The sequence below is a fragment of the Rhinolophus sinicus genome, chromosome 13 (assembly GCF_057876585.1).
Source record: "Rhinolophus sinicus isolate RSI-liver-muscle chromosome 13, RSI-T2T, whole genome shotgun sequence".
Taxonomy (NCBI): domain Eukaryota; kingdom Metazoa; phylum Chordata; class Mammalia; order Chiroptera; family Rhinolophidae; genus Rhinolophus; species Rhinolophus sinicus.
The window spans coordinates 62,733,173-62,743,877 of NC_142513.1; the positions used below are offsets into that span (position 1 = coordinate 62,733,173).

General features: G+C 52.1%; 1 protein-coding gene across 6 annotated transcripts in view; it reads right to left on the reverse strand.

The window, feature by feature from the left end:
• SKIC8 (SKI8 subunit of superkiller complex) overlaps positions 1 to 7,886 on the reverse strand; it is a 32,623-nt gene extending 24,737 nt beyond the window's left edge. For 2 of the 6 annotated variants that reach the window (XM_019751204.3, XM_074317455.2), the window contains exons 1-5: positions 7,808 to 7,886; positions 5,050 to 5,100; positions 4,360 to 4,387; positions 2,532 to 2,637; positions 2,029 to 2,201 (exon numbers count right to left, since the gene is read on the reverse strand). In XM_019751204.3, the coding sequence (XP_019606763.3) occupies positions 2,029 to 2,201; positions 2,532 to 2,637; positions 4,360 to 4,387; positions 5,050 to 5,061 (319 nt within the window). In that variant the 5' untranslated portion in view covers positions 5,062 to 5,100; positions 7,808 to 7,886. The other 4 variants (XM_074317457.2, XM_019751206.3, XM_019751205.3 and 1 more) reach the window with 3 other exon arrangements.
• Positions 7,887 to 10,705: the final 2,819 nt, after the last annotated feature.

Here is a 10,705-nt window from a genome sequence, read left to right on the forward strand (position 1 = left end):
CCGGGCCCTCCTGCACCTGCTCAGGTGGAAGGGAAAGGAGAGAAAGGCTCCGCCCCAAGGCCCTCTCCTCACTCCCGGGGCAGGGCTCGGAGGCCATGCATTCTCAGCCCTCGGGAGAGCAGAGAATGTGGTCTCCTGGCACAAAGGGGCTCCTGCTCCAAGGTGAGTTTTAAAGTAAAAATCTCTTGCAAATTTTAACACACACATTCAAAGTAATAATAAATCATCTAGCTCTATCCTTTTCCTTATGAAATGTTTCTTTTAAAAAGGTAATTCACTTCAAAAGTGCTCACTAAACCGAAAAGATCTGAAAAGGCTTTTGCAACCAATCGCTCAAACAGCTGCTTCTGAACACCCACCTTTATTCCTAAATGACAACGGCATTTATTCTAACAGGATTATGCTTTCTCATGCCTGTTATAATGAGCTGTTTACAGGAATCATGGTTAGTAGGAAACCTGACTTTTATCCCTTGAAGTTTAATACAATGACAGCTCTAAGTTATTTTTACGTTCCCCTACTGTTTTACAGGACAGAACTTCTCCTATCAAGTGTCCTTATGCTCGAAATGGAGTTTTTATTCCTCCATTAAGCCTTGCATGTAAGGTCTTCGATTTTAATGCTTACATCACACACATTGATTTTAAAGCCCAAGTTCCAGCTCGTGGCTGAGAGAGCAGCTGTTCTTTGCTGTTGGCCACCCTGTCCCACGCGGCGCTAAGGCCCCGAGAACCCCCTTTCTTCTGCATCATGACTTGGCGGGAGAGCACGCGCCTGGCCCAGCTGCCACGCAGGCTCCTCCCGCCAGGCTCAGGGTCTCCTCCAGGGCCTGAGATTGTCTCTTCCTTTCTTTCTTCTGCGGTGGCTCACATCCTCCATGCATAGTTCCAAGACAAGCCAAACGTAGGTATCCGTTTCGCTCCATCATTAGACGTAGCTTTCACAGCAGTTTCACCTGCTCTTTACTTGTCAGCAGCCCTGCTTGCTGCCATCACTACGGAGCAGAGTGTTAACACTCCAGGCTGGTTTGGGGACCGAGTGGTCCATGAACGATATCAGCGGGGTAAGGACACAGCAGTGAGAATCAGACACGGGGCATTGCTTCTGAGGGAGGCACTCAGGATCCTCACACACTGTGGGCCACCCTTCTGACCGACATAACGACAGCCCGAGTGACTCCTGAGCAGAAGTGGAGAGATGCGAACCCCCAGGGCTGCGATCCAGGACACGATGTTAAGGGCAGCTCTTCCGTTACCGACCGACCTACAAAGGAATGTGCCGGCCCGTGCCAGGCTGCCCAACACTCTCTGGCGGTCACCACTCATCCTGGCAGCACAGGCTCCGCTCGCGAGGGCTCTGCAGTCATTTACAAGTAAACGCAGGGCCACAGGAAGCCTGCAATGCCATGTGGCTCGTGCCACGGAAACCACTGATCCCCATGACTCCAGATATTTATCGGGACTGGTCGACTCCGCTGCCCCACGGAACTAAGAAACTCAGTGAGTGTTTCCTTAGACGTTTCTTATCTTTCATACATTGTAAATCAGGCATTTTAACCACAACTAGTAGAAAGTGCCACGCTACAGATCTATGAGGACATGGTGTCTCACATCCTGTACTTCTGCGGGGCAGTGGACGTATCAACTCAGAACGTGGCAAAGAGAACCTCGGACCAGCCAAACACAGGGCCACATCCCAAACCGGCAATTCTGAAACCCAAAGGCTCTGAGAGCTGCCCGTTTTCTAGTGACTTTAGTACCAAAATTCATTCGGCAGGAAAACATGAGCTGGCCCGATGTAAGGCTATTTAGAGCCTGTATTTACCTCTCTCAGTACAACGGCTCAGGTTTAGTTGCTGATGTTGGTGTGTGATTAGAGTGTTGCCCGGACCCGCTGAAGGTGTCACGTACCTGCAGTTCACTCACGTTACCACTCGCAAATCCCAAACACTCTGAGCTGTGACAGCCCCTCCCTGCAGGCTCTGAAGAGCCATTGTGAGCCTGTCATCGCCCCCAGAAGTGAACTTACCAGGGCCTGCATCTATAGACTTGATCTGTTTGCCGTTCTCCAGGTCCCACAGACGGATGTGAGCGTCCAGGGAGCTGGACGCCGCGATGGGCAGGCTGTGGCTGATGTCCACGGACACCACGCCCAGCTGGTGGCCCTCCAGACTCCACTGTAGGTCCAGCCTCTCGTCGCACCTGCGGTGGGGACAGAGAAACACACTTCCTCACATACTTGGCCTGAAACTCGCGTCCCCTGTGACCAGTTACCAGCGGAGGGAGGAAGAGCCACAAGACAGCAGTGACGGCCACGTTATAACCATGGCACTTTTTTCCAACCAGAGGGCTCCGACACTGAATTAACAGGAAAAGAAGGGAGGAAACACGCTGCCTTTTCACACCACCACACCGTTATACTGTTCTTGCCTAGAAAATAGTTAATATGTCCCCATCTGCAACTTGGGAGCCCAGAAGCAAACCCATAATCCCCAATTTCCCAGGCTGTACGTCAGGGGAGAGGGCACTCACCATTTCCACACCTTCACCAGGTCATCCAGGGATCCCGTGACCACTGTCTCGGAGTTTTCCTTCTTGTTTGTCCCCCAGGCAACTGACCAAATGGCATCATCGTGGGCTAGAATGGAAAGCCCTTCCTTCATTTAAAAAGTCTTCCTGCAACTTCTAAATTGTATGTACTAAATAAAATGGAGCTGAAATACTGTTCCAACAATTCTGAGCAAACCACCAATGTCCGCGTCACTGTTTTGCAAAATGCTTTCCCAGAGAGCCTGCATCACAACTTGGAGCCACCTATGAACTGGAGGCTCTGCAGAGGCCACATGCCCAGAGGGGGAGGCAGTCCCAGAGTAGCCAGTGTCCCTCCCACCTGGGCACGCCAGCCAGCACGTATCCAGCTGGAACGGCTGCCACCACTCGACTGGGAGCCCTCTGCTCACGGCCCACCACCCAAAAAATAGCCCTAACCTTGGTAATAGCGATCTCTTAAGGGTCTCTGGAAACCAGTAGGCAGTTCAACTATAAACAGTATAGGTCTGAAAGTAATGCCTTTTACCACAAATGTCTGGTATGATTAAGAGGTCAGTTCCTACATCACCCTTTTGTAAGTTATTAGCTCAATTAACCTCCACAACCCTAGAAAGCAGGCACTGTTAATATCACCCTCATTGTAGACAGGGGATCAGGTTTAGAGAATCCGAGCAGCTCACCCAAAGCCAAAGCTATGAAGGGGCAGACTAGGCCTCAAACGCAGTCTCTCTATTGACTAAGCCCACCTTGAACTCTGTGTGTGCAAGCTGCACAGCCGGTGGGCCACACTGCCCGGTCCACACACCTGGTGCAGGTGTATAAATGTGACAAGTGTGTATGGACGCCTTCTTCACGCCTGGCTGCAATTCTCCAGGAACACCTCTCTAAGACGTGTACGTAAGGCCCTGGCCTTAGACGACTGTGAGTCTCACACAGCATCATGGCCCCACCTGTAACGCCCACCCAACCCCAGCCGGCTGCCTTGCCCGGATGGCATCCGCTCCATGCAAGGTAGGTGACTGGATGCCTGGTCAGGCCCGAGTTCCCCACTTGAGCTAACTTGGGATGAAGCTTTAGCCTCAATGTCAGACTACCTGACGTTACCCACGCCGAGGGAAGAGCTTTTATTAGGCACTCCGCAAGTTCCTCCAGCTTATCCTAACTCGCCCAGGCTGTGGTGAGGAAAGGAGACGCGTGTGGACAGTCCACACACACGTGCTTTTCAGGCCCCACGCCCAGTATTACGAGGCAGCTACATTCCCAGCCTGGACGATGCCCTGCCTCCTGCCCCCACTCCCGCTGCCACACGGTTGCCCAGCCTCCCCACACACTCGAAGCCTCGACAGAAATTCCCCTCAGTTACATCCTCACTGTCGTTAGGGTCAGAGATCCTCCGTGGGAGTCCGTGAAGTGGAAGAGCCGAGTAAGGACGCCAAGGCGTCGTGAGGTCAGGGCCAGGCTGCCGCTCACCTCCCCAGGGGAGCAGGCACGAACAGAGTTCTGCAGCTCAAAGCCTCTCCTTCTCTAACCCGGCAGCTGGGAAGCCGTTACATCTTCCTCAGGCGGGAAGCTCTCCTCGGCCTGGGCTTCTCCTTATCTGACTCCTGCCTTTTCTTGGCAGTGACTTGTTCAGTTTTGTTGTTGTTATTTGTTTGTAAGTGTATTTGTCTCCACAACCCTCTGCCAATTTTTCTGCAAAGTGAGTATACTTGGGAATTGCATGTCTGGTCAGCATGACAAAAGTCTTAAAGAAACCAGGGACAACACAGTTTTTCACAGGTACATTTGCTTGAACAGGCAGGCTGCTTACCTTGCTCTTGTTTGAAGAGAATACTGTACTAGAAAAAAACAGACGCCACATTAAACCAATGGTCACATTTCAGACGTATCACATGCCCTCCCTAAGACACCCCGGCACCCAACTCACCACCCCGCCCCAGTAACACAGCGCCCGCTGTAGTGTCAGCTACTTCCTGTGTCGCCCTGACCTCCTGCAAGCTCCTGTGCACTCATATCAGACACAAGTTAGTTCTTAAGGAAACTGGAGTCTCTTCGCACCCATGACTCCCCGCTGCCAGACTAATAAATACATTATGTTTTTCCTGCTCTGATCACCAGCTCTTTGCAGCTTAATTTCTGCAGTTGTATAAAACCGCACAGCCTACATAATCACCTGTTAACTTCGTCTCCTATCTTACTATAAACATGTTTCTCCTTTGTGGATCTTTGTTTCTTCCTTGTTCTGCTGTACACATTTTCTTTTAAGCTTCCTCAATCCCTCGATAAACTGTGGTGAAACTTAGAGAACAAAATCCTCTTACGCTGCGCACTTCACTAGTGCCACCTAACCCTCTGGCGACAGGTGCCCAGGGTCACGCAGCTCTTCAGGAGCAGAGCAGGAAGTGGAGGCTGGTTTCTTGACTATATACCCAGACAACATACCGGACTCAAACCTACCAATCAGACCAACTGATGTTCCTCTCCTCGCCATACGCCTTACCTGGTTGGTCATTTCCTTAGCCAAGGATGGAGGGCGGAAGGCCAGACAGCTCTGTGGAAACAACACCAGGTTTTCAGTAAGGGGGTGTCATCACGACAGAGGGGGCTATAGGAGGTTCCCCTTGACCAAGAAAATAAGGCAACCTTTTGCTAGAGTTGCCCTGACACTTTTCTATGGGACAGTCCCAGGAGTCCCCTTCCTGAGCCCTACCAGGTGGTATGGTCTTCTTTCTCCCTCGTCACCCAGGGACTTAACTAACACACACCCCATCCCCTGTTTTCTTCTCTGTAACCCTGACCACAGAGAGGGACTAGTCTCTGTCTCTTGCTGCTCTTCAGAGAGATAAAGCCCCAGGCCCTTCTAATTTTATTTATTCAAAACTCAATACGCAAATACAGGGGAAGCAAAGTTCTTAGTCCATGCAGGGGTCTTAGCCAAAAATGCCCACAAGAGCCCACAGGCATGTAAATGAGGGCAAGACCTGAGGGGAGACACGTGTCTGTCAAAAGGCATCAGAGGCTTTAAGAACTCAGCTCAGCTAAACACAAACTTACTTTCAGAACAGATTTAATTTCTCAGGCTACAGTAAGGGTTCTTAATATGCATATTTTATGTGTTCACTGACCCCTCCAGCAGCCTTGTAAAGCCTATAAATCCCTTCTCAGCATATTTTTAAATACATAAAAATAAAATACATAGGATTAGAAAAAAACACCCAGCAGTTGATTTTGTTATTCGAGGCAGTTATATTCCATCCATATATTCAATGGATCCATGAACACAGATCCATTGCTCCCGGGGAAATGCTGGGTTAGGGTCCTGTAAGCTTCTGGTAACAACATTTTTGTCAACTGATCAATACATCTTTGCCTTATGTGTGCTTCTGTTTAAAGACATCTTACTATACACTGACAATTCACGAAGACTGAACGCATGGCCAACAGCCCCCTATACGCCTAAACGAAGCCTGCCTAACACCTGTACTTTCTCTGTAAGACACATCACAGCCTCCCTGCACTTAGGAACACGGCATTTTAGCACTGTGCTTACGGGGGTATTTTAAACAGTGAATCCACCAACAAAAGCGCAAAAATGCAAAAATCACAGCACTAAATAGACTGAAAAAGGACACTTACTTACAGTATGAAACAAGAAGGAAGAGCGTCTCCTTGTTCAACTGTCACGTGTGAGTCAGGTGACTCAAATTTTTCACCACCTTGCACATGTCCTCAAAAAACTACAACGCACTGCAAGTACTGATTTTGGGGTTACAAATAAATTTTAGCGTGTAGGCAAATTTGCAAATACAGAATCTGAAAATAATGAGGACTGTACAGTGAAATATAATTGTATCAAAATACAAAATATAAATTCGTGTGTAACATTGTGATTTTTTTAACACGTTACGTAACGATATTTAGCAGCAAGTCTAGTAACTACCATAATTTCAAAGTGGTGATGAGCTTACACAATATCCTAAGATATGAAAATACCTTTGATTTCTGCTGGTGACAAAGTCACACTGTTAACACTGTGGTTTGTCACCTATATTTATCATTGCAGGAAATGCTCAATTTCAGTTAGAGATTAGAGAACATAAGGATGCAATTTTTCTTCTCACCCATGTTCATGGTCCCCTCAATTTTATCTACAAAAGAGACCAGACAGCTAAGGCATCCAGGTTCCGGTTATTTGCTTTAAATTTGCCACCCCCAAAAGGCTACTGTAAAGGGCTTCCAAGGATAACAAAAACCAAAGCGTTTCTAGGTAACCCTGGCCTGTGGAGATCTCGGGCAAGTGTTCAATTCTTTGCGATCCAAGACGTGGTCGTGGCCAGGGTAGGACGACAGGAAGGCGCTCAAGCCGGTTTTGCTGCAGCAAACGGCACTCAGCCTGTGCTCGGGCACTAGCCCTCTGCCCCTCCAACCTCAGCCTCACAGGGAGCAACAGAAAGAAAAACGAGTAGGCAAGCTTGCAGGAAGCCAACGTGTAAGACGCCAGCCTCAACACAAACGCTGCTTCCATCAAGGAGGGCACGTTTCGGGCCCCGTTTCGGGCACTACACATGGATTAGCTCCCTGAGCCCTCACACCCATTTAGTACTATTCTTAACCAGCACCTCCCCTTCCTGAGAAGGACAGTGAGACACGGAGGTTAGGGACAGGAAGCTCCCCAAGGCTCGTGCGGCAGGAGAAGGCGGGCACGAGCCGTGGTACGGGCTCCCGAGCTACATCACTGTCACACCAGTCTCACAACGAGTAATTTCAGAGCTGAGAGGACCCCGAAGACCTCTTTTGTTGTCTAGGGGACTTGCCGCCAATCTCCCAGGCAGAACCCAGTGCTCGCGCCGCAGTTTCCAAACAACACTGCACGCACCTCTAGTAAAGCGCTCAGGCAGCTCAGTACCACACGGTGCCCGAAGTGGACAGAACCCGCCGGTGATGGGAGGCTCCGTGCCTAAGCCGGCAGCCGGCCCACCTCCGGGAAAGCTCGGTTAGCACAGCCCTTCCATCTACGGGCACAGAGACCTCCCCGCACGGACACACCAGCCCTCACCGCGAGCTACACAGAGCGTTCTCGGGATGCCAGGGGCGGCCCGCACCCCGAGAGGCGCAGGGTAAACGGAGTCACGCGCCTCGGGCACCCCTGAACAGGCCGGCTTGCGGGCAGCCTCGGACCCACCCCCGACCGTCCGCACTCCCGCCCGGGCTATCCGCGGCCCGACCACCATCCCCACGGACCAAGGAAACCCACTCACCGCGTCCCTGCCCCGTCGCACGTTGCGGGCGTACGCCTGACGTCAGCTCGGTGCGCCTGCGACGCGCAGTGATGAGCTCACGAGTGGGCGCGGCGTCCCGCCCCCTCCTCAGGGCGCCGGCGCACGACGCAGCGCCCCCTGCCGACAGCGCTCCGAGCGCAGCCGACGAGGCGGGTGGGCGGGGCAGGAGGGAGGCCACGCCCCGTGTCGCCCTGCCCCGTGGGGCGGGGCCGTGGGAAACCTGCCCCCGGAAGCGCGGGTTCCGGGTCTGTCCGCTGCAGGTGAGGGCGTGCAGGGTCCGGTTTCCCATGTTTTGCTCTGTCATTCGCCTAAACCTGACGAATTCTAAGGTTCTGTTGGTTAAAAAAGTGTTCAGTGAAATAGAGAGCTTTGTTTTTCAAACTGCAAGTCACAGCCTGGTGGTGTGACGCACCGATTCAACTGTAAATACTCCACCTCCAGATTATTCTAAAAGCGCACTGGTCACTTCCACGCCTGTTAATTTTGTCTGCTGTCAGAACACTGAGACGTTCACCCTTCTCTTCGCTTGCTTCCAAATCTGCTGGTATTAATGTCCAGTGGCAGCAAATCGTTTCGGGTTTTAGCTCATTTTTTGTCAGCCAGTACAGTTCTAAATAAAAATCCGTCTCCCCCCCCAATAAATAGAATAGAATAAGAAAAAATAGGTGAAAGAGTATATCACACATAGTAAAGGTACGTCATGTTTTATTAAAAAACTGGTTTCACATCTGCATTTGTGAAAAAGAAGTTATGGGATCCCCCCAAAAGCAGTGTCCACACATACGCAAATCATTAAAAATTTTCACCATGTGCTCCCACATGTGCATGTTACTTACAAACCATGTGTTAGTACATGACAACTGTGCTAATACATATATATATATATATATATATATATATATATATATATATTACAAAAAATAGATTTTACACAAAAGGAATCCGACGCTGAGGGAGGCAGTGACTTCTCCACAGTCACTCAGCCAGCAGATTGCAGACTAAGGATGGAACTCAGGCCCTATTAGGAGATGGTTCTTTCTTTTTTCATTGCCAGTTTCACAGTGTTAGGACCGGGGAAGGTGGAGAACTGGTCACAGGAAGGAAACGGGTGGCTGAGAGTCAGGGCAGAACTGTTATGGAGCCAGGGGCAGGAGTCTGGGTCCCAATCCAAACACACAGGGTGCCTGCGCTGCTCCTCCAGCGGGTCCTGGGAAGCTGAGCCAGAGAAGCTCCTGGGAGTGGCTTCCAACCTGCAGCTGGGCTCCCTGGACAGCGTGAGCAGCGGATCCACTAGCCCGGGGCTTTACCGCTGATGGCCAGAGGGTGGCAGTGTCTGCCTGCTTTTGGCCGCTTGGTCGGTCCTCAGCTGACCGGGATGGAAAAGCTGGTTAGCTGCCCTCCTCAGCTCCTCCAGTCCCAGAGGCACTACCTGCGGCTCAGTCATTACAGGACCACAAGCAAGGGCCTCTCAGGCCTCTATTTCCTCATCCAGAAAATGGAGCCAAAACACCACAGCCATAACCCCTCAAAAATGGGCAGGAGCCACCCCACATCCGGGGACTGAGTCACGCGCCCAGGGGAGCCAAAGTGCAGCTGAAGGAACAGGCCAGGTGCAGCGGGAAGGGCAGGAACAGTGCACTGACGGCTGCGATAGCTGGGTCCGCCATGACTTTCCAGCCTCACTGGCACTGACCTGCTGACATAGGAAGCAGCAAAGCCAGGCTGCCGAAGACGTCGAGTGTAGGCAGGTGAGCTAAGGAGCCCAGGGTGGTGGGCCTGCCAGGAGGAGGCTGTGGCAGGAACTCGGTGGGGAGCCGCGAGCCAGGGCCACCGTCTGCAGAGAAGGAGGTAGGAGAGGCTGGGAGGTGAGGGTGTGAGGAAGGAGGAAGGGCCTACCTGGACGAAGAGTCTCAAAGGCGCAGGGCCCCAGGGCTGTGCTGGTAAATGTGTATCAGCTAAGCCCAGTCCCCCGCACGTGCCGATGGCTGTGGTGTAAATGCAGCTCCTGACATGATGTCGCTGAGCAGTGCTATAGCAAGGGATACGCACCCACTCCAGACGCCCCTAGGGATTCTGACACATCAGTGGGGACGTCACTCCTGAGTGCATGGGGTGTGCACACACTGAAGTGACCACTCCAGAGGCTGCTAGAAGGGGTGCCCTCTGGGGCAGAGCAGGTGTGAGCTGAGGTCCCTGATGCCCCCGACTGCCTAGTAGCTTGGGCTTTTGGGGAGTGGCCACCTATGACTTCAGAGATGCTGGCACTCCCTCCACCCTTTCTCCCACCCCCACCCCCATTTACTTTGTATCTGCTTTCAAAAGGGACTTGCCTTCCCGGTCTTCACCAAGGGAAGAGAGCAGGCCCCAGGCTTCAGGGAAGGTCCAGGCCTGTGCGAGGACAGGCTGCAGGCAGGGGCTCTGCCGTCCAGAGGCTGGGGAGGCCCAGCTGTGCCTCAGAGCCCTACACAGCACGCTTGTTCAGAAGGAAAGGTGAGGGGCTCGGGAGCCCTGGGTCCAGCCTCAGCGACACCACCGACCTGCTGTCATTTGGAGCCTATCGTGCTGTCCCTGGGACCCAGTTTGCCCAAACACACACGTGCACACAGTGCGTGGCAGTGGCCAAGTTGCCAGCCCAGAGGGCACTGAGCTCTGGCCTGGCAGGGGATAATCCTGTCCTCACAGAAAATGAAGGCTCCTTGGGCCAGGCCTCTGGGGGTGGGGGTCCTGCTCAGTAGCTGCTGCCTCAGCAGATCCCCTGTCAGTTAATTTGGCAGCTCAGTGTCCAGGGGCAAGTGGTCTTTGAGGCATAATGTATCCACGTCAAAAATGAGTGATGGGATTCGCCGCGGGGCTGCGCTCATGCCTGTGCTCGTCCCC